This window comes from Anopheles cruzii, chromosome 3, assembly GCF_943734635.1.
Source record: "Anopheles cruzii chromosome 3, idAnoCruzAS_RS32_06, whole genome shotgun sequence".
Lineage (NCBI taxonomy): Eukaryota > Metazoa > Arthropoda > Insecta > Diptera > Culicidae > Anopheles > Anopheles cruzii.
This window is the reverse complement of record NC_069145.1, coordinates 48879213-48901523: the sequence shown is the minus strand read 5'-3', so window position 1 is coordinate 48901523 and position 22311 is coordinate 48879213. Positions and strand designations below refer to the sequence as shown.

The following is a 22311-nucleotide window of genomic DNA, read 5'->3' as shown; positions in this document are numbered from 1 at the left end:
CGAAAGACTCTTTTCAGGAAATTGTCTTTCCTGGAAATTATAAAACATGAAAAACGGTTTAATTGAATCGGGAAACTTATGCCTAATTTGACATGTTGAACTGGTTAATTTTGTATAACCTTTTAAAAAGTTATAAGTGATCTGGGATCCTTACTCACGCTTCTTCACATTACGCCAGCGTACTTACTTGTTGGAATTGTATTATTTTTCGTTATCAATCACCTAAAATCTCGAGAAGATAGAGCAGGTTTGCATTCAGATATTCCTTTTAAAAATATTGACCTTTTTATTTGAAAAGAACACAAGCTCGAAAAAAAGGAATACGCTTTTATCTGGTTGAAATTCAGAATCTTATTTGCAGCAGCAAACAGCTAGCAAAGTTTCGTGAACAAACCACGAGTATAGGTATAATAAAATTGGCTAGTACTAGCATGGCAACTGTTACATTTTTATACTATATTGGTAACAAAAAAGGACGGTGAACATCGCATTCCTGCCTCTCTGCATTACCACAGAGATCAGTACTGGGTAATTCTTCCGTATCGGGAAAAAACAGCATTAAACAAATTGAGTTCGCAAACACAATTTTCACTTCTTGGTAACAAAATATTTCGGTAATAATTTTCATTAAAGGTTTTCTTTTTGCGAGTTTATTTACTTTGCTACCAACTGTAAATTTTATATCACTATTTTTACATTCCAAAGGTAAAAGCAAGCAGCAATTTGTTAGCGCTCATTTACGATTATGATCAGTGGAGTGTTTCATGATCAGTGGAGTGTTTATTTTAGATTAGTGCATCAATAGATTTCGTGCTGTTGAAACTTGAAACACTTGTTGCTAAAATAATTATTGAGGTTGCCATTTTACATAGCGAACAGGATAGTTACCGGTAGCGAAGAGTAATGACCTTTTCCTACTATGAGCTGTTATTCATAAATGTATCACCGCGAGGAAAAACTTAAGAAACGAGAGCAACTAGGAATACTTCATAAAACTTCACAGCAATCAACCAATATCAAATGAACCAGTTTAAACATCGTCGAACAGTCCTTTAGGACCAGTTCGTCCTCCGCCTGTCGTGCGATTTTTATGATGTTCATCATCGTATGCTGTTCCGTACCCTTTAAATCCAACTGCAACGCCTGTACTCACTCCAAACCTTTCATTGATTTCATTCGACAACGACATGCTGAGGTCATCCATACCACGCATTCCCGTTACGGTACTATAATCCAGGCGATCGCTATGTCCGACAAGATCATCGTTCGGTCCCATCGTGTTGAGCTTTTGGGTTTTATTTTTCGATAGCATACTTCCTGGGCTGCCGGACCCATTGGTAACGCCAACATTCGCAGCATTGCTAGCTTGGGCTCCTCCATCTCTAGTCATCTGCCCTAGAATATTATCCCGTCTCCGAACTAACGCATCTTCAGCACGCTGCCGTTTGCGCTTCTCGCGCGCAATCAGATCCTTTCCTTCTGCGACAAGCTCGAAGGCTATCGTTTCGTTAAGCATGAATTGCTGGAAACCGAAAGCATTGAGCGCTCGGCTACCGAGTGAAAACCAGGTCGCCAAACAGAATGCTAGCATTACCATTGGAAAGTAGATGTTAAATCCGTCCGAAATGATTCCGAGTACGTCCATGTGGCCCATTATTTGCGTATAGTGCGTTTCTAGCACTCTCTCTTTAATAATGTGAGAATCCATGTGGATCATACCGAGAAAGTTTAAACACATCGGAGGTGTGAGTCGGCAAAGGAGCATTCCGCTAAAGATTAAGCTGTATTCATTCGTTTGATGGTGAGCTGCCAGATAGTAGAGATTTAGAAACTTAATGCGAAACACAGTGGAGTATGCACAGTAGCAAAGGTAGCAAAGAGTAAGCATTGAGAATAGCTCGATCGTAACAAAATCATAGCTGCCCTTAGCAGCAATTAATATGTTGGCAAAAATAGAAAGTACGGGTTTGCGATTAAAAAATGTTAGCTCACTCCAGACGACAGTAAACGAAAGAAAAGCAGTAATAATAGCTAGCACCTTCAGAAAGGGTGCCTTTATAACGCACTCCCAGTACCACTCGAGTTGTGGGCTGTACAGAAAACGGGCCAGTCCACTGCGCTGCTTCGGAAAACTGCTAACAAACTTATGATGCAACGACAAAGCCTGTATCGCAACATCTTCCAAGTGCATAACTCTGCCAACTTGAACGCTCCATAGCGCTTCGGTACGTTGGAGTGTTTGAAGTGATTTTATCACCTGGCGATGCAAGCGCACGAGTGCTTTTTCCGATGGTACCGCCATCGGTGATGCATCTTCTCGTGTAATACGATTCGCACGCTCCATAAGCTCCGTCGGTACTTTGCGAATAATGGTTTCCAATGCTGGCCGTAAAACGTGTCGCGCGGGGACGGCTCGATTCGCGGATTGTAAACTCTCCAGCACATCATCTACGTTCTCTTCAGCTTCCGCCTTTTCAGAGCTTAACTTTGAAAGCTTAAAGTAGGCATACTGCAGAGCAAAACCCGGTTTCGAGTTGTTCCACAGACTACGTGGCACTTCGACCAGAGCGTAACCGAGCAGCAATACGAGTAGGAATAGACCCCACGTATTGGAGGCGGATGACGCGATTGCTTTTAGTTTTTGCCAGTCCAGTGAGATGCCTGGTTGCACTGCCAGATAGATCAATAGTATGCCGCAGATAAACAGATATGTTCCATAATAGATAGCGTTATCGACCAGGGCTGAACGTAGTTTACCCTTGATCGTAAAGTCTCCTGCTTTGAGGTAAGACTGCATCAGTGGCATGATTAGCCACGTGAGAAATTGTGAGGACCAATAGATGATACGCCATAGGTTCGGGAAAACACTCTCTTCCACCATTCCCCACGGTCGTTGACAGATTGCATCGGGATTATTGTTGTTCGATCCATTGCTCGTTATGTTATGCTCTTGTAGACACTGCCGATATACAGTCTGGATTTTCGAATAAAGTCAAATATCAGCAACATCATCAAGGAATGCATCTGTTTAGCTTACTTACCGAAGTTACATCTAACGGAATTGTAAAAACTATCAGAAAGGAAAAACTCCACGCCGTTAGCACAGAGAAAGTCACAACTGGATGCTGTCGCTGGATACAGCCGTAGCGGTACAGTGATAACGATGCCAGCAGTAAAGCCAAGCAGATGGAAAATATTAGTAAATATCCCATTTTACCGACACTGACCGGTGGACACTTTAAAACTCGTTGTTGCTTTTGTTGGCCGCGGTACAGGCTCGCGTTTTTTGCAGCTGACACTGCGCTTCTTGGTGAATCCTTTCCAACTTTTCCAAGCTAAACGATTTCAACGGGAGTAGTCTCGGTTTGCAGAGTTGAAGCTCTTGCTTCTTTTCGTAGAACAATTTACCGCTGGTGGGTAAAATCAACGTGATTGGTTGTTGGTGCTTTGATTTTTCCTCGTTCACCGGTGACGAAAATGGTTCAGCTGCCGTCGCTGTGTTGACCGGCAGGGACATTGCAAAACATTGTCTGCCTTTTGCTATGCCTCAAGCTGATGGCTAAACACAGATAAGATGAAAAAGTGGAGTAGAGTTTCTCATGGAAAGGGAAAGGGTTGGCAATGATTATCGATTTTTCTACTTACAGCAAAAGTACACCCGTACAGCGTTTCTTTAATTGAGACCACAGCTAAGAAATGTAAAAGAATGGTAAGAAGTGTCACTTGGCAAGAAGTTAGCTGAGTAAATTACACATTTTACCTAACTAAACAATAGCAAACATACAGATAAAGACGGATTAAATTCTTACTACCTGTGTGATGATGTTTTGGAACAAACCACCAGTATTATATAGCGTTAAAGGCACGGTTTGAAAACTTTGCATATGGCTGTAGCAATGTTTCAAAGGGAATATCTTGTTTGACGTTCCAAACAAGGAATATAAACGAACCAACATCAGTTGTCATCATGGCAAGGGTTACATCAGACGCTTAACAGAACAGGATATTTTCAGAATTCGAAAAGAAGGTGTACAATCCTGTTTCTGAATATCTAAGCTTGGATGGATGGTCAATAAGACTTAATTTTGAGCTACCCCTAGACTAAATTTAGAGGGTCAGGAGCAACGCGGTCCCCAAGGATCTTAAATATTATCCTCACGTGGGTCCTACGTCGTGACAGGGGGCCAACCACTGCTCAATTAAACCGCTCATAGGATGATCATAGACACCATCGAGGTTGCTCAACGTCGGGACCTGTAAAGGTTTAAAGAAACACTCACATTTCTACCTGGATGCGAGAAAACCTCCTGGCGTTCCAAAACGCACATATTCGTTGCATGTCGCCTGCAAGCTTAAGCTGTCTCTAACAATTGTCTCCTTTAATTTGCAAGGCAAGTTTAACGGCAAGTCCCATGCGCTCATTTCCTCCTCTGTGGTTATGTTAAGAAGCAGAGTTGTCATTTTTGGGGTCCGGAGAACCCATACGTCGTGCAAGAGAAGCCAATACACCCAAAACGTGTGAATGTTTTGTGCGTGATTGTTGAGTTGAAACGTCGACTTGTAAGATCATTTGTTCGAGTCTTAGATTCATCAGTCCGTCCGATCGCGCAAGGTGATTTGAAAGTAGGTATTTTCCCACTTAGGAGAAATTGCAGGATCTCAGACCATCACGTGGGTCCGTGCAACTGGTGACAGCGGTGGGATTGTTTCCTTTATAATCAAATGAAAAGAACCAACCATATCCAGAACGCTAGGTGGTTCACTCTGTACTCTGTACTAAGTTAGAAAAGACAATTGTGCAATACTTAATTCAATCACAATTACGAATTTATTATTTGCGGAATATATACATATCATATCTGTCAATGAAATTTAATGTGCTGTCACATTTTTTTATATATGTTGGTAAATGTCGAATGAAACAAAGAACATTATTTGTAGTGATTCGAATGTACTTGAAGGGATTTTTATCTGAGAGTTATTCTTCCCGGCAATTGGCACACATCGTTTCGTTGGAGGTTAATTTAAATTTTCTCATAACTCTATCTAATGGAATGGAAGTGGCATATTGTAAGAGAAGGAACGTAATTCTATCTAGTATGCAGGACTGTGATTATCTGTATCAGCTTAGCCTTATGTTTTTAAATAGACATGCGTTTCAAACTAATTGTACTGGTAATAATATCTGCTGGGTGATATCCTTGGTTTAATAGAAATTCGTGTTCGTGGGTTGTCAAACTGTTGCCTCCCAAGCAAGTACATGAACATACAGAGGTGTCTTCTTCAATTTCCGAACAGTAGTTTAAATTGGCACAGGAAAGTAGTTTACCGGTAGATTGACACTCATATGTCGTGAGACCGTCCACTGAAGATTGCATTTCTGCTTCTTCACGTCGTATGTCTTCCGCGTTCCTAAAATAAAGACAATTTTCCAGTAATACTGTCGGTAGCGGATTGCGTTTTGGAACTCAGATGCTGGTACGCACATGGTCATGAATCTTAGCACCAAGAGATTAATACTAGCAGCGACGACCGCCAATCCAAAAAGTATGAACACTAAACTTAGTGCAACGTAGCCCGGTTTGTTAATCAACGCTTGATCATTCTGGAGTGCAACATAATCACCAAACCCTATCGTAGTGAGTGTCACGAAACAGTAGTAAAAACTGTCGAAATAGCTCCACCCTTCGTAACGTGAAAACACAGCCGCTCCGGTCGTAATAATGACCGACGAAAGTAATCCCGTTGCGACCATCAGATTCATTTCCGTTGCCTCCGTGTGGTTGCAGCGCAGATATCTTTTCGCACGGCGTATTACAACAGACGCAAACTTGTTCAAACGTTCACCGATGCTTTGAAACATCACGAGCCCCAGCGGAATTCCGACCATGGCGTAAGCCATACAAAAAGCCTTTCCACCCACTGTGACGGGGGTACTGTGTCCGTAACCGATCATGGCCAGAACAACGGTGGCAAAATAGAAGGCACCGGCAAACTTCCACTGGGGTCCCGCTTTGTGTGGTTTATTCTCCGTAATTACAATTTCGATCATATGATAGTCTTCCGGGGTAATATTGTACTTGGCAACAAAGTTTGCTTTTACACCTGAAAAAGCCGACAAAAATCATGCGGTGTTGACACTAACTTACTTTTTATAATTTACAGAACTTACTTTTTAAAAACTCCCATCTTCTAGCTTCGGTTTCCGATTCTAGTGCATCAAACACGGCTGCACCAATTAGTAAATAGGTAAAAGTACATACCACCAATGAAAGGGTACGAATGTTTTGGCGCTTCATTTCAGCTTGTTGTTTGCACTACAACAGGGGTCTTTCATGCCCTGTATGAAAATTAGATAGTTATTTCGTAGCCAGCATTAATTTACGTGCAATTCTGAGGTCGTTATCAGATTTTTCTGCAAACTTTGTGACTCGTTCTCCACATCAGACTCCATGAGTTTGCTGAAGAGTTCAACTACTTATTCCACGCTGAAACACGCTCCACGCTCTGCGGTGTAAAGAATGCATATCAAGTCTATTGGGTCACGTGAAATCATAAGAATAATGAATTTGCAGAATTATGAACGTTTTCAAAGCATAATGTGGTGGGAAACACTTTACGATGAATATTAAACTTATCTGGAAGTGAAAATATGTCAATCGTCTAACATTTTCTTTCGCCGTTTCTGACAGGTATTCCTCATCATTGCATCTGCGCACTTGAATCCAAGTACTAGCTATGAACTTAATGGACGATCGAAGAATGAACATACTTTCGTTATTAGTTCGTCTGTCATTTCCGTATGATTCCTTAACTATATTTTTTCTAAGAACTTTTAGATAAAACTTTTGGTAGCTATGATAAATTTGTTTAGGAAAAACTTTAGCGTATTGTAATTTTGGTCGTGATTTTTGTAGAACAACACACGTAAAGCAAGACAGCACAAGAAAACATTACTTCGATTGGTCGTTCTTTTTTCTGAGGATCGAACAACGGATTTACTGGATCCCTTATCTTTGAATTCAACTTATCACAAGTAGTGATTCATTCTCTCAATCGGATTAATTATTGTCAATGACGATCGGTGAACAACCTTCGAACATCTTTGTTCGCTTGATGTTATCTTGACAGCGCAAATGATGATACATTTAAATCAACACAATTGAAGTGTACTTAGACAAAGCCTTAGTATATTGTTAAATTTATTTAGTGATGATAAACCTTGTTACTAAAGAGTTTTCGCATCTAAGACAAAAATTATCACAATACAAATAACCTTTTCCTCTGGCCAACTAACCCTTTACAAGCGTCCGCCATAATGCCTAGCAACAAAGCCTTTTCTCGCTGGTTGATGGTACTTGGTAGTTTATTGAAATTCTACATCATTACACAGACCCGCGGCATTGAACATGAAACGCGCCGTCAGTTTTATGATTTACATGTTTTGTTTGTCGAACAGGAATTCGCCCAGATGGGGGTTCGTGTTCAACATTTTGCGCAACATTGCGAGCTTTCCGGCCAAGTCGCGCTGTCCTTCATGTTGTTCGTCCAGGAACTCGCCAGTCAGATAGTCCACCAGATGGTAGTCGTTATGATCTTCTTCACAAGTCTTAATCAGTTCGCGAATGCTCTTCGTTACTTCCTGTTCCTTAGATAGAGCGGCTTGAAGGGCAGTTAGGGCCACTGATCCATCGGTAGGTTCCGGGCGCTGAAGTTTGCCCTGTTGGTGATAAAATGTATCAGACAGAGCACAATGGCACATAGTGTTGTGTTCAGCATCCTCCATGCCAAAATAAATTAAATACGTACGAAATTTAGATTGAATGTACTGGCGTCGATCGGCTTTTGTCCGCGCATAAGGGCGTACTCAACCAACTTAATCCCATGTTCTCGTTCTTCGGAAGCGGCATTGAAGAAGAATTTTTCAAATCCAGGAAGGTTGACTTGGTACTGGGCAAAGTAAGCCGCATATTGCATGTAAAAGAGCGCTGCATCGAATTCCTTGTTAATCTGATCATGCAGTTTGGCCGTGCAGCTCCTGTTCATGTAGTTCCACTGGTCAGTGGCTGTGGTAAGAGACAGAATACAAAAAAAATTGAATGGAAAAGGATCGCAGTGGGCGACTTAATTAGCTAATCACAACTAAATAGATGCAAATTTTTGGGCGGTAGACATCATGCACAAAATTTTGCTAATGCGGAAAAAGAAGTTCTGGCACGGTTTGAATGCGTGATTGAAATACAATAGGGAACACATGTGGATTGGGACCGGATTCCTCCCATACGAGATTGAGCTGGCAACCCTCAGCCTTTGTTATCGCAGCAGGATACCGTCTGGTCGTTGCAGTTTTTATTTTCACAGCTATTCCTCGAATTATCAGCTCAACATGAGTTCCAGATTTTGAGTTCTTTGAGAACCATTTGGTAAATCATAACAAAGCCTCAATCTGTGAGTGTGTTGAACGAACGAACACACACAAAGCTTGATAGTGTTAGTAACAAGCGCGACGTAGTGTGCCGGGACCAAGTGTACGAATAATCGATTTCTCTAGAAAGGGCTCGGAAAGGACTTGGTTATTGCGCCGTGTTTTAAATACTCTGTCCTGCACTTTGGGCATGGTGCTAGTTAGAAATAATTTACGATCTATGTACGCTGTATAAAAAACCAACTATGATTAAAAACTCACTTGATGCAGTATCCGAATCTGTCAGTTGTGCAGAAGCTTGCTCCTGATGCATGACAACAGCCGCAAACATCAGCGCGATGATTCCGAAAAATATCGACTTCATCATCTCTGCTTAGTATTCTTACGGGTTCAAACACTAAAATTTAGATTTGTTTATAGTTAGCGAAGTTGATTTATGTCCGTAGCAAGTTCGGCAGGAGCGAAGGTAAATCACTTTGTAGTGAGAATTGTTTTCGCATAAGCACTCACAGAAACTGGACAAAAAAAAGCGTTTGATATATGAAAGTTGTCAGCCTTTATACGCACTGGCACAGAAGGTGACACTTCAACAGGACGAGTCGCGAATGCGATAGACTAAGAACTGGATTTCCTTACGAAACAATTGATTTGTACAGAAGCGCTTTTGTTCTGGCTGGAAGAAACCACTGTTCACTCGTTGCACGTTTTGCTCCGATTGCTGAACTCACAATTTAAGACTGGTCATTTATTGATCTCGAAGCTCCACTCATACGTACACATTGATAAGAAACCTACGTACACATTGATAAGAAACCATGTGAGTTCCTTTGCCTTGTAAATAGCAAATGGTTACATTGACGATGATCAGCAAAATGGTTGTGGCTGGATTGAAGTAGATTAATTATTTTGCGCACGTTCCTCCCGAATCGAAAGACCAAACAATCGAATCTAGATCAAGTTAAACCTTGTACTTTACACGTAGCTTAAGATACTGATCGGTGATCTAGAATTGGTCATCGACAAACACCGTGTGCACACACACCCACATAGAAAAGAACTGATGAGATCGCGTGTACCGATTGCAGCACTCAGCACTACCACTGCGATGGATGGTTGGGAACAAAAGTCACTCCTCGTTGCCGATGAATTCAATGCAGTGGCTACCATTCGGAGAAGTAAGACGTAAATCGTGGTTTGTGTCGGAAGAAAAATTGCAGCTTGCAGCGAAACATTCGCTGATTAGACTCTACTAGTAGAACGAAGGTTTTTGTCGAACCGAGAAGGTTCACAAAATCGGTTTTCAACAACGCAATCGCCTCGAGCTATCGATTTTGTTTTGAAGAAAGCCTAATATTGAGGCACGAAGTGACAAGCAAGGATGGCAAACGCAAAAGTCGCAGTTCTGTTTGGATTCGTGCTTGTAGCATCCGCTTTGGCGACGGACCCGAGCGCCGACGATTGTGAAGCAGCCGTGGGTGAGTATTTTACCGATTTGTTTTGTTTGGTTTGGAAACAGTCGAGGTATTAACGGATTTCTTTTGTGATTGTCATGTATCGTTGATGGCGCAGAGAGATGCTCTCCCACTTATTCAAGCTTCCTGCCTCGCGGAGATAAAACGGTTGAAAACGACTTGAGGCAATACACCAGCCAATTGGTGGACAAATCGTTCCACTTTCTCATCATGTCGTCGGCCTTCAACAAGCACAGCCTGGACCGACCGGGCTTCGAAAAGCTTTATCGCAAAATGAGCGACAAGGCCTGGGAGGATGCAGTTGGTTTGATCAAATACCAGAGCCGCCGTGGATCTTTCGGCAACCTCGTAAAACCGAAAAAGGATTCGAAGTACGATAAAGTCTTGGATGTCCAGGAGCTCAGTTCGCTACAGTTTGCACTGGATTACGAGAAGACTTTGGCCAAGGAAGCACACGCCATCCACCGCAAGGTTTCGCATGCCCACTCGAAGGTCAGTGCAAACGGATCTGAAGATGTCTACCATTACGATCCTGACGCAGCACACTACCTGGATGAAAAGGTTATTGAGTATCAGTCGGGTACTGTACGTGACCTTGCCGGATACATCCATAACCTGAAACACTTCACTGAGAAGCAACAGCCGGCCAGCGATTTGGGTAATCACCTGTTTGATGAGTACTTGGCCAAAGCAGAATAAACAATCGTAAATCAGGCGTCTTCATATCGGTTGGTAGAAACTGTTCGATGCCATGATAGACGCCACTATTCATTGTACTTGCCGCTGTAACGTGGTTTAAGATTGAAATAAATCCCATTTGTCTTTGTGATCCAAACGTCACGTGTATTATGCCCAATTTGTATTAGTTACTAGCCATCAGATACAGAAAATTTATGGTAAAGGAATGTCAGAAAAATCCTTGAAAAATTTAGGGTTGTAAATTGTTCAGTACTCGAATGGTTGGTCAAGAAAGATAGATTCCTGTTGCTAATAAAGGGAAGTATTTTAACAAACTTGAGATCTTTCGTTTCTGTTATCAGTCGTCACTTTGTTACCAGAACTTCTGCGGTCGTTGCGTATGTCTCGTCATCGATGCTGAAGAGATAGGTGTTAAAAGGTGTTCATTTCCAGAAACGTATGACATAGTTTCAAAAACTAAGGCAATAGCAAACGTTGGAATGATGCAATGAATGGTTTCAAAAATATGTCATTGCATTTCAAACAGAAAATAGTGAACATTATACGTTCCCCATATAAAAAAATCATTTACGGACGGATTCCTTGGACGGTTTACATGCATTCTTCGCGTGGCTTGCTCGTGCTTTATATTTGGCTTTTTATTTACTTTTCATTATGTTTTGACACAACATTAAACTACGATTAGTGTATAAAACTGTTTTATCGATTAAAACTAAATATAGTTTCATATGCAGAAACGATTCATTGACCTATGTCCAGCGGATCATGTTGCTTCTTATAAAACAAAATTTTCTTCAAGCTTGTAGGAACAAGGAAGTGCTAAGTGCTATCAGCAAAGCAATCTCGAACGTACATGGTTTGGTTGGACCGAATGTTACACTAATAATGCATACTATGACAGAAGTGAGTGGATGTTAGTCCCTTCGAGCCGTAATACGATCGAGCCATGGTATGCAGACCATGTGACCGCGTGAGGGAACTCAAAACCATTTTGTAGAACTCAACCATTCGATGGTTTTTTCCATTACGTTGCTATGGGCACTTCTTGGTACAATAAAGCAGATTTTGCACTATCAGCGTGGTATTGCGCCTCTTCAATGTGTAAGCACGTAAATAACGAGAAGATGCAATGATGTGGCACTTTCGACAGGCTAAATGCATTGATTTGCATCGAGAATAGAACCGATTCTATTTTTGGTAATGGTATTTGCACATCAACAGTACTGCGACAACATGCGTATTGTAATTTATAAGTACAGTACCGAAAGATTTTATATCACACTAATGATTGATTGCAACAATGTGTTGTTGCTTGTTCTGTCGCAAATACGTTTTATAGGTAGTCCAAATATGTGTTAAAACTTTTGTGAATAAAACAAAGTAAAATGAAAAGGCCAGATTAACCACAGAAAGGATAATCATTAACTTTTCTGAAATGTATGTAAAATTCATAGTGGAAAGATTATTATTATCAAAAATGCCAGCTAGAAACCGTGCCATCATCTGCAGTGACGAATCATGGTTTCTATTATCAACTGCGTAATAACCATTTCTTTGTCCCTGGGCACAAACAACCATGAGTGACTCATCGCTCGATGATATGGTTGTGGCTGTGTGGTCGAGGAATTGTATGGGATCGTGTGCAAAACCAACTCCTTGGGCTGCGATTAGCGTAACTCATAACCATTTGAGAGGTCATTCTCATGGTTGAGTGCTTGGTTGTGAGTGCAAGCTGATGTATTTGTTGGAATATATAGACTTCGACCTCAAGTTCTATTTGTTTCTTCTCGGTTTGATGTAGATTTCTTACTGTGTGGTGGAAATATTTGCTTATCGTGGTACACGCGTGTATTGCACTCGTATTATCTCAAGCAGGAGTAGTTCCTTATCGAGGATTACTAACAAGAATGCAGTCTGCTTGTGAACAACTGTTATGAGTAGACTGTAGATGCGTTTCTCAAGCGTCAAGATCGATCCTAATAACGATTTATAATGTTAAAACAACATATAAGATGTTCTTATACTTAACGGAAATTCGTTATAAAATAAAGGAAACGAATCACACAATTGCAGTTTAAGAGCATTATCATATTTCGTTAGGTTATTTTAAGGGAAATGTTTGCAGATTGATTTGTCCTATTGTAAGAATTTAAGTTGAGTAATATTGACTAAATATTATTTACTATATTTTTATTTGTCTAAAAATATGCTAGTTCCAATGTATTTTTTGAATACAAAACATTAAGCCATTGAACGTGCATCATGAGCCGTTGAGATCATATTATTATTGCGTTATTGTCAATTAGTAAGCGATATTTGGAGGTTTCGACAAAAATATGATTAGCAACACTGAAGACAACAATTTACATGCACGATGCATACATAACATTGTTAATGCCGATCCAACGAGTATTGTATACAGAGCTTGTATAATATTGTTCCATATTGGATATTATAATTGCTTCATTGTGTAATAACAAAATGTTCGCTACGCATCTTTTATATTTCATTTACGCTAATAACAACAAGACATGCAAACTTTGTCGTTAGGCAGCACTAGAGTTAATAAATAATGTGCCGCTTGGCTCCAGTTATCGTCGATCAAATCGGTTGAGTTTATGTATCTCTCTGAAGATGAGTTGTGAGTATTTTGTAGTCGAACCGATTGTTGTTGGTATGTGTGACCGGATCACAGGGAGGTTCGATTAGTCGCCAATGTCCCATAGTTTTGCCAATACCGTCTTCCGTTCCCACTGAGTCAGATTCCATCACGGCCAGACTGCAATAAGGAACTTTTTGCATAATTCTGGCCATTTCACTGGTAGAGCGAAGTTTTTCTCCAACTATGAAACGAGTACAAGTGTCGAGGGTCGTCGCGTGCCCAACGATTAGAATATTTCCTACGAAATATACGAATAAGAGAGTTACGATTACGCGAATTACAGACGGGTGAATCATATAAATGCACCCAGGGGTGTGGAAAATGATCATGGATTATCCTCATACCTGTGGTAGTATTAATAATTTTTTCCGTAACGGACGAATTGCGATGATAAAATTCGTTCAACTTCTCTAGAAAGCATTCCTTAAGATCTTCCGCCGTAGTCAAAGCCTCGTACTTGGTGGCAATATTGTAGTCAGCGGCTAGCAGTTCTTCTGCTGAAAGCCATTCTGGAAGTCCGTCTTGATACCACGCCATCCATTCAAATAGGCCAGGTTCGACATGAATCGGTAGGGATGTTTTCAGTCCAAGACCTTCCAATACTGAAGTAGCTGTCTGAATGCAACGAAATGACGGCGAGCTGTACACTGCATCAATTTTGACACCTGCATCTTTCATGCCTTCTCCTACAAGCCGAGCTTGATAGCGGCCTACGTTAGTGAGTGGAGAATCTTTTTTCCAAAGAGTAGGGTTCCTTAAAAGAGAAGAATAATGAATGATTAAAAAGATATCTCAGTAGAAATATAATGTCGCGAAAAGAAGAAGTTATAACGATTTTTGTTACCTTCCAGGCAGCGTTTTTGGCATGTTGAGGTCTTTCCGCAGGTAATTGCCGATTTCGTCGAAACAGTAGGGTACCCAGGTACCAAATGTGAAATCGATACGTTCTCCATGACGCATTATGTACACTTTTCGATTACCTGTATCCTGTTTGAGCGAGTTTTCCTGGCGACTGCTACCATCCCCGGGAATAACCTGCATCGAGGTCCGCTTCTTCACTAGTTCGTGTAGTTTTTCCAAAGGCACATCTTCCAAAGTTTTTGAGCCACCGAACATTTTACTGCTGCTCGAATCTTCTGTTGATGAGGGGTCCACGTGGGGTTGCAATGTGGCTAGTTTCGTTGAAACTTGATCGCTCTGCGATTCGGCTTGCTCTGCAGAGCCTGAAAGAGGGATTCGCTTTTTGATAGTACGAGCAGTATCGCATGTCTGTCGTATCATATATGCTACCAGTTGGAGGTAGAACCTTATCTTATCTACACGGTTGCGTCAGTTCGGGAATCAGTATTCGTTCAAGGGCTTCGTTCAATCATTATTGAATCACGATGACGTTAGCGAATTTTTGCACATGTATTAGGACAACCGGAAAGTTCGGTCCATTTCATTAAGCAATATTTAGGGCCATTTAAGAAAATTAAAATGCCAATGCTACAGCTAACTTCGTATTTTTATATCTGATTAGTTTTTTATGTCGTTAACATGATTCTTTTGAAATGGAAAACGCATTGGTTGCTTAGTAAATATTGTTCCATCGAACTAGACATAAATTAATACACATGTATTACACGTGCATTGTCAACTAGTTTAATAATCTGAGCGTTCATTTTACGCGAGGAAATTTTCTGCATTGATTAAATGACACTTGTGTAAAAATCGAACTACTCGCTCTTGAAATGAATAACTTACTTGTCTCCTGCGATGTAACATCGTTTCCTTCTGCACCAAAGTTTTGCAATATCGAAGGTTCAAACCGCACTCCATCGACTGTGTCGGATGCTTCTTCCAGTTCTCTAGTATCGCATAAAGAAACAGTACGGTGCATCGTCCAGGCATCGGATTCAGCCGTTCGCTCTGTGTAGTTTTCTGGTAGATAACCACTGGTTCCAGTTAACCAAGAAATACCTTCAACCCACCCATCCGTCGAGGCTTGGATAGCTTCCTGATTTAGGTAAATGTAATCACCAATGCGCAGTTCTAATTCGTCTGGTTCCCGTGGTGTGTGAGGGTACAGCACTTTATGGACCTGTTTAGAGGCTAATCGTGGATCCCGCGAATACAGCCTGAGCTCCCAATTTGCTTCCGTACAAGATGTGTCAAGTTTTTCAACCAATGACTTCAGGCTATTAAATTGTCCTGACGAAAACTGGTACGCCAGTGTAAGATGTAGGGATTTTACGTGAGGTTCCAGCGAGATGGCTAAAAAATGTGAACAGTTTTTAAAGTATGAGATTACATATTTTAGCACAAGCAAGCGAAAAAGAAAACGTAATTTTCAAATCAACTATTTGCGTTGTCAAAAATTAACATGCAAATCATACTAACACAACATAGTATACGGAAAACTAAGTGCAAACTGAAAGCATCAGCGGCCACCGGTTCAGTGGGGCCACCAGCTGCTTACATCGACTGCTACGCGGTATGCACCGAGCTGAAGTTACTCCCCCGCACCATGGAAAACAGGTTACCAGTGCATCTAGCTGCTCATACGTGTCACTAATTACTGATGGTTTGATCAACGGCCCAATAAGATCCCAGGGTAGTGAAGATGGAAAGGTACGAAACAGAGATAAACAAAACACCACAAAACCAAGTATTATTAGTATGAAAGATTATATGTGGATGCAGTTAAGCATAGCAACAACTTGAAACGGAAAATGCTTACTTGAGTGAGACACTTCCTTTACATATTGCAGGGCGAGGCGTTTCAGATAATTGGCGTCATCTTCTGCGACAAAAAAGCCCATAAAATTCGGGCTCATATACAGTTCCAGGGCTATGGGACGGTCCAGGCGAGCACCAGGAAGATTCATTAAGTCCTTCAAAGCTTTAGACATCTGAGGTGCACATTCATCCGGTGCCTTAAAGAAGGACACTAGGGTAATGTGGGGAGTGAAATTGTGGGCTCCATTCCAACCGCAAGCTTCCCTGGACTGTGACCAAAACTTTTCCAGCTGCTGCAGAAATGGACCAGTTGGGCAAACGTACAATATATATTCGCGAGGTGCACATTCATCCAAAAAAGGGTCGTTAACGTGTGCCAGAAGCCAGTCAGACGCCAACTGTACCCCTCGGTTCCCAGTAGCAGCCAGTGCCTTTTCCCTGCAAAGCGTGGAAGTGACTTTTATTTTGTAACGTGTATTTCTCGCAAGCACTACTTACGCACGATGCTTTGGGAAGCCCATTTGAAGAAGAATTTGTAGTGGGGTAAGATGTTGTTTGGAGATTTTGGTTGGAGTAGGATTTTTACGTGGCGGAAGTGCGGCCATAATAACCTGTGGTGTTGGCTGATCAGAATGCTTCGAACAATTAAAACGACTAGCTGATGATTATTGTTGCACAAAGAATCTTTCGATGTGCTTAATGAACTAAACGAATACAGAAAGCTTTAATGAGTGGTGCGCAGTTATTGTTTTACAAATTTCCATCCAATGCTTTGGGTTTTCTAATATTTCTTTTACAACAATAATTTTTTTTTTTACGTTTGACGTGTGTGTGTGGTTTGGTTTGTTTTGATTTTCGAATTGACATATGGCAGTGTTGCCGTACGACTCAAACTTTTAAGCTGGAAACAGTTACCGAGTGAGGTGGAAAAGAGTGGTCGCGTGGACGGTATATTCAAATTTAGGATTCTATTAGAAGTCAAATTAGGATTCTATTATTAAGCGTTCTTAGATTTTCACCATGTTATTATTATTACTATTATTTTTCATTGTTATTTTTTATTGATACGTACTGATTTTATTATGTATTTAGTTTTCTTATTTTGTACAATTGTAATTGTTCAGCATAAATGAAAATAAATCAAACGGTATTCATTGGATTTTACACTCGCGCTTGGCCTCATAACTGTAGCTCATAACTCGAAACAGCCTAGCATCTTCTACGGCCTGAGAAGATTTTACGGCCAGGTTCGTCGCCCGCATTTCTCATGACATGATCAACCCTCCGGAGCCTGGCGAGACTTATACGTTGAACAACAGTAAGTAGCTTCTTCAAACTGATGCCGATGTTGCCGAAGTTCTAGTCAAAATGCATCGATTTCGATCACTTGATGCACTATCTGTTTTTTCTCGTTCGCTAATCTCCCTCCAGCATACTTTATGAGCTCGGCTATTATCCCGCCAGTGCCAATACGGCTGTTCGGCAGCGGTGGTGCTTTGTTGTTCTCTAGTCGACGAATGACCGGGTTTCTTCAATGGTCGGTTCCACGTTTGTATCCGCAGAGACACGTTTGTTTCTTCCAATGGAGTTTAGGTCATTGGACACAATTTGCATACGTTGTCAAAGATGATCCGCGCTGTACGGCTGGCGAGTTTTGCAACAAAGATTATGTAAAACAAAACATTTGTGATTTATCGTATCTGATTTAATATCATGTAATTACCACAATGATGATAAGCACATAAGTAAATACAGGTACAAAACTGCTATAAGGTTATTTCAATTGTGTTTTATTAATATTATATTTTTGATGGCAATACATCAACGAATATGTTAAACAAGTGCGAAAAGACATTTCTCTCTATATAGTTTTATAACATCGAAAGTATCGAAAATACATATGTCTATGTTATGCTTTGAAAACACTATTGAAACATAAACACTACTATTGACATGACATAGAATTACGCACAATATCGTAAAATGTAGGATCTGGCTTTCGAGCATTTCGGTTACTCCATTAAGCCCCGCTTGTAAGTTCTTTTTCGATTGCCCTTGCCAGCGAATCCCTTTGCGTTTCTGTCCATTTATGACCATAAGAAAAAAACCCAACATGGCCGAAACTGCTAGCCGTAACAGGTAAGCTGGTTATGGTGACCGTATTGGACGTATGTTTACACCGCTTTTCTGTGCCCATTGTCTGCCGTATTGGCAAATTTCTCCATCGATGGCCACGCTTCATTTTCACGAGTAGCCGAAGTAGGGTTCGTCACTTACTTTTTCGGTTCGTTTCGGCGTTTTAAGTCATTTGTTTCTCATCTCATGTTCGGTACGCGAACGGCTGCCGAACTGGTCACGAGCGATGAGCTATGGCGGTGCGATCAGAGTTCACTCCCCAGAGCCAGGTGCGTTCGTAGCATCGGAACAAGCAGTCGATTTCTCTCAATAATGATCTCTTCTGCGATCGTAAGCTAGTTTCGCTCTTTCGACGGGGCTCTCAACCCGCTCCTGGCGACTTTCTACCAACCGTGCCCTCTCCCTCCGATGACACGGCTGTTTGTTGCACCAGACTTAAGCATTATTGTGCAGCCACTTCTCTTTCTTTCCCACCGACTCACACGCTGATCGATCGTTTCGTCTCACCTTGGTAAACATCGGTCGTCATTCGGGGCTCGGCTCCACTCCATCCACTGAACATATTATGTGGCCGAACGCAACTCAGTTTACTGCAAGCCATCGGTGGATTAACATTTTGTGACGACGCTTCGCTCCTGCATAGCGCCATTGCGGGCACGGAGCCGTACGACGGACGAGATCAGCCGATCTGAAGTGATTGTCGCCTTTGGTTAAGCAGACGTTCAGCCGGGAGTATTGTTTTTGTTTTGCAGCGGCCGTTCGAATCCGAGAGAAAAAGTTCACCGCCATCGTGTACACTCGGTTTCGTGCGTGTGTGTGTACGTACAACGATCGTGATGTGTGATATTTTAGTGCAAACAAATCAATGTCTCTCTGTTGCCAGAGGACACCGTTAGTGGCACGAAGATCGTCTACCAAAAACATTGCTACGCACACTTAAGCCGTGGTAAGTTGAAATACTATAAACGGTTACAGTGTTTTACGATTGTTGCCTTGAAGCGTAGAGATGTTTCATTGCCAACGGATGATATTAGGATTGCTGGTGGAATACTGGGGAGAGGGAATCGTTTGAAGTCGATTGGATCGTTGTGTGCGTGAGGCTTGTGACAGCACGAGAGTTTTTTTGCTAAAGGTAGAAAGTTGCCACACAAATGCATGCGCCGAATGGCATTAAGCACCAGTGCAGACCCAAGAATAGTTTTGATAGAAGCATAAATGTGCTCGGGAATATCGGGTTGTTTATTCGATTAGTATCGTATCGTAGAGGTCAGCCCCAAATGTTGCATTCCCGATCGTACCCGTGTTAAATCGATTGTGATATATCGTCCTTGATTATACCCAGTGTGGCTGATATTACGAATTATAGACGTAAGTCGGAAAGCAATTCGCAGAAACCGTTCGTGAGCGAGTGAAATCGAACAAGCCAGACAGTTTCATTAAGTGGCCTTCATCCAGTCACGACGAAGAGCGCAAGCTGCCTAAGTGCGTGCCTTGTGAAGAGGTTTGGTAGCAGTAAAGAGAACCTTATATTGCGAAGGGAAAAGAAACACAGATATCGAACGAAACACAGCGATGCAGTTTGAGTCCATTTAACAACTTGTCACAGTGCAGTGTAGGGTTGTCAAACGAAAACCGTTGAGCAATAGTGTGGACAAGTTTATTACTGTATCCTCAACGACGAACCATCTTAATGGAAGAAGAGGGTTTAATGAACAATAGGCAGATCTAAGTTTGAAGACATATACTTTGTCAACAGCATAAATCGGTACCATAAATAACTCGGGCAAGTGTGGCATTGGATAGAAATTGGAACATAATTTGAAACAAATCTGCAAAAACAACATTATGTTTTGTTGGTTTGTTTGGAGAAAGGACGTTGAGGTTCTCATTTTTGGCACCATTCGAAATATTTTTGTTCGTACGATGTGTGTGTGATCGTGTGGGTAAGTGAGAAATTTTAGGGGTAAAAGTCAGAGAAAGAAAGAGAAAGAGGGAAAAAGAGAGAAACGGAGAGAGAAAGAGAGAGAGAGAGAAAGAGCAAGAGAGGATGAGAGGCTGGTGGATGAGAGAAAGCAGGTTCAGAACGTTTTATGTAAACATGTGGAAGTTCCGTCAATGATTGTTTTCATGCTACCTGCCAGCGATCCTCAATAGTTCTAGGCATGCTTACACTACAGACTCATAGAATACGAACATAAGGAAAAAAGATCGAAAAGGTAAACATAAAACACGAAAAACCCCGGTTCTTCTGAGTACGAGAATAATAGCGATTTATTTAAATTACAAACTATACGCGTCTTCCAATTTTTGTTTTCTTTGGTAGTGTACCATTTCTGGAGGAAGCGAAGAATGTGTTTCCAGGAGAACGTTAGTCTCGCGAATAATACTTAAAGTTACAAAACTTGATAACATGAACATTATTTAAAAAATCTTTTATATGATTGTAATTTTAAACCAACACAAGCACGTAAGACAATTTGCAAACTGAAATCCAATCCAATCTGTGGAAGTGGTTAAGTATCTATGCATTCAACGTGGTATCGTTTGAAGATCATCTTCCGTTCCGCGTTCGGAGCAGTCTGAATGCCGCCAACTATCGATGCGACCAAGACGGGCAGGCCCTCATCAAAATCACTAACACTCGTGTAAAGGTATACTCGAAAAATGCATACGCGAAAGAGCATATTTGTGATACGAAAGGCAGCAAAGCTCGTTGAGTGGCTGAAATGGTTAGAAAACACTTTCTAATTTCACACCGATACACTTTAGCAGGCGATGGTCCCGGTAGACGCCAGTGTCCTACCAAAAGCCACATTCGGTGGTTGTTCGGAGCCACCAGCTACGCAGCTGACTTTTTTACAAGCGTTATGCTCAATGGTATGGCGATTTTTCGAATAACACATCAAGCTTTACAGAGCCGCTGTTGAAGTTGTTATTCAGTAACTGTAACCGAGCGTGGTATAGTCTATGGCCCTTGGGCATCCTAATATTATATAAACTTCATACGGTTCGAGTACTGCTGTTCGCTTTTCCGTTTAAACAAAAACCAGACTAGAAAACGTCAAACAACGAACCATGAACACGAAAACTATAGGCCGTTGTTTTGCGTTATGCAGCACACGCGGATACGATGACTGGGAAACGTTTTAAATGCGATTTTTTGTTGGATTTTTCTATCGCCCCGCAATCATAATTACATGACTCATGTGCAATGTTCACCCGTGACAGAGGAACTAATAGACAGCATGTTCAAAGGGGGGCCGCTAAAGGCGGACCAATAAATTGCCCACCTCAAACTCATGCATTTTACTGTTGGGGTGCGATCCGGAATAAAGTATCCTCAGATTTACAAGTACATTTGCACTTCCGTTTGTCTAATGTCTATAATAGAATATTACGTTTGTTGGATTTAACCATTTACTGGATATATTTAGATATATTTCATTGGATTTCTCCATTTACTTAAACTGTTCTGAATCAAATCACCTTTTTATATAAATTAAAATAATAAATAAGAAATATAAATTTTGTTTTGATATTTTTATAACACGCCACTAGAAGAACTCAGAACAAGAACTTTAGTATTCATGCATTAATTCCATCAGTGATTAAGTGATCTGGCAAACAATTTCACGGGCGAAACATTGTTCTATAGACTTCCTTGTTATTCACATAATAAGATTCGCTTTTCAACAAATAATATGATTAATCAAGCAAATAATTTGATATTTGAGATTTCAATCAACTCCTTTGAATCGCCTAGCCCTTTCGGAACTACCATTAAGGCTTTGCTTCAGATGGTATGACTAAGGTTAAAACATCTATGTCTATTGAGAATAACATTGCTTTCATTGCGTCATTCATTGTTTATCATCATGGCCCGATGATTGCATACACCTAAGGACATGTGTCTTGGGCAAGAATGGATTTCAACAATCCACTTGCAGAGATTGTCGGAGATCCTCAAGAGTAGCGGCAATATCCTTTTCCGTAAAAAAGTTGGGAAAAGTAGTCCCAGAAGTGGTGGAATGGAGAACCAAGGTGAGTGGTTTAGTGGGTATGCCCCGCTCGAGGACTCGCACTCTCTCCCGAGGTCCTCGAGGCATGCGTAAAGCATTCATTCAACCCAACCAACCAACTACTGGATTCTAGTTCGAGTGCTGCGATCAATCTAGGTCAGATGTTCTAGGAGCAGT

At 41.2% G+C, this 22311-nt stretch overlaps 6 protein-coding genes across 6 annotated transcripts; 1 reads left to right on the top strand and 5 right to left on the bottom strand.

Moving 5' to 3' along the window:
• Window positions 1-650: 650 nt before the first annotated feature.
• LOC128271402 (LMBR1 domain-containing protein 2 homolog) lies at window positions 651-3212 on the bottom strand. Its single transcript, XM_053008897.1, has 2 exons — window positions 3042-3212; window positions 651-2974 (listed from the first exon to the last, which is right to left on the bottom strand). The coding sequence occupies exons 1-2, from the start codon at window positions 3210-3212 to the stop codon at window positions 1031-1033; spliced, it is 2115 nt and encodes a 704-aa protein (XP_052864857.1). The 3' UTR covers window positions 651-1030.
• A 26-nt stretch (window positions 3213-3238) lies between these two features.
• On the bottom strand, window positions 3239-3693 carry LOC128271403 (BBSome-interacting protein 1). Its single transcript, XM_053008898.1, has 2 exons — window positions 3646-3693; window positions 3239-3559 (listed from the first exon to the last, which is right to left on the bottom strand). The coding sequence occupies exon 2, from the start codon at window positions 3515-3517 to the stop codon at window positions 3239-3241; it is 279 nt and encodes a 92-aa protein (XP_052864858.1). The 5' UTR covers window positions 3518-3559; window positions 3646-3693.
• Window positions 3694-4844: 1151 nt separating this feature from the next.
• Window positions 4845-7064, bottom strand: LOC128272931 (potassium channel subfamily K member 9). Its single transcript, XM_053010819.1, has 3 exons — window positions 6173-7064; window positions 5487-6105; window positions 4845-5412 (listed from the first exon to the last, which is right to left on the bottom strand). Exons 1-3 carry the CDS (start codon window positions 6297-6299, stop codon window positions 5142-5144), a joined length of 1017 nt encoding a protein of 338 aa, XP_052866779.1. The 5' UTR covers window positions 6300-7064; the 3' UTR covers window positions 4845-5141.
• A 150-nt stretch (window positions 7065-7214) lies between these two features.
• On the bottom strand, window positions 7215-9156 carry LOC128272932 (ferritin subunit). Its single transcript, XM_053010820.1, has 4 exons — window positions 8936-9156; window positions 8687-8822; window positions 7810-8066; window positions 7215-7720 (listed from the first exon to the last, which is right to left on the bottom strand). Exons 2-4 carry the CDS (start codon window positions 8790-8792, stop codon window positions 7436-7438), a joined length of 648 nt encoding a protein of 215 aa, XP_052866780.1. The 5' UTR covers window positions 8793-8822; window positions 8936-9156; the 3' UTR covers window positions 7215-7435.
• Window positions 9157-9574: 418 nt separating this feature from the next.
• LOC128274830 (soma ferritin) lies at window positions 9575-10732 on the top strand. The gene is made up of 2 exons (XM_053013149.1): window positions 9575-9900; window positions 9995-10732. The coding sequence occupies exons 1-2, from the start codon at window positions 9804-9806 to the stop codon at window positions 10594-10596; spliced, it is 699 nt and encodes a 232-aa protein (XP_052869109.1). The 5' UTR covers window positions 9575-9803; the 3' UTR covers window positions 10597-10732.
• A 1981-nt stretch (window positions 10733-12713) lies between these two features.
• On the bottom strand, window positions 12714-16734 carry LOC128271376 (protein UBASH3A homolog). The gene is made up of 7 exons (XM_053008867.1): window positions 16478-16734; window positions 15981-16417; window positions 15720-15818; window positions 15005-15514; window positions 14103-14481; window positions 13603-14012; window positions 12714-13496 (listed from the first exon to the last, which is right to left on the bottom strand). The coding sequence occupies exons 1-7, from the start codon at window positions 16582-16584 to the stop codon at window positions 13213-13215; spliced, it is 2226 nt and encodes a 741-aa protein (XP_052864827.1). The 5' UTR covers window positions 16585-16734; the 3' UTR covers window positions 12714-13212.
• Window positions 16735-22311: the final 5577 nt, after the last annotated feature.

Coding starts and splice junctions, on each gene's coding strand:
- LOC128271402 (XM_053008897.1), bottom strand. CDS start 3,212: ATGGGATATTTACTAATATTTTCCATCTGCTTGGCTTTACTGCTGGCA. Junction 2,975..3,041: donor TTCCGTTAGATGTAACTTCG/GTAAGTAAGCTA, acceptor TCGAAAATCCAG/ACTGTATATCGGCAGTGTCT.
- LOC128274830 (XM_053013149.1), top strand. CDS start 9,804: ATGGCAAACGCAAAAGTCGCAGTTCTGTTTGGATTCGTGCTTGTAGCA. Junction 9,901..9,994: donor CGATTGTGAAGCAGCCGTGG/GTGAGTATTTTA, acceptor TTGATGGCGCAG/AGAGATGCTCTCCCACTTAT.
- LOC128272932 (XM_053010820.1), bottom strand. CDS start 8,792: ATGATGAAGTCGATATTTTTCGGAATCATCGCGCTGATGTTTGCGGCT. Junction 8,067..8,686: donor AGATTCGGATACTGCATCAA/GTGAGTTTTTAA, acceptor CTCTTACCACAG/CCACTGACCAGTGGAACTAC. Junction 7,721..7,809: donor GTACATTCAATCTAAATTTC/GTACGTATTTAA, acceptor TATCACCAACAG/GGCAAACTTCAGCGCCCGGA.
- LOC128271376 (XM_053008867.1), bottom strand. CDS start 16,584: ATGGCCGCACTTCCGCCACGTAAAAATCCTACTCCAACCAAAATCTCC. Junction 15,819..15,980: donor AAAGGAAGTGTCTCACTCAA/GTAAGCATTTTC, acceptor TCAAACCATCAG/TAATTAGTGACACGTATGAG. Junction 14,482..15,004: donor TGTTACATCGCAGGAGACAA/GTAAGTTATTCA, acceptor TCCCTCTTTCAG/GCTCTGCAGAGCAAGCCGAA.
- LOC128272931 (XM_053010819.1), bottom strand. CDS start 6,299: ATGAAGCGCCAAAACATTCGTACCCTTTCATTGGTGGTATGTACTTTT. Junction 6,106..6,172: donor AAGATGGGAGTTTTTAAAAA/GTAAGTTCTGTA, acceptor CGGCTTTTTCAG/GTGTAAAAGCAAACTTTGTT. Junction 5,413..5,486: donor GTGCTAAGATTCATGACCAT/GTGCGTACCAGC, acceptor TCTTTATTTTAG/GAACGCGGAAGACATACGAC.
- LOC128271403 (XM_053008898.1), bottom strand. CDS start 3,517: ATGTCCCTGCCGGTCAACACAGCGACGGCAGCTGAACCATTTTCGTCA.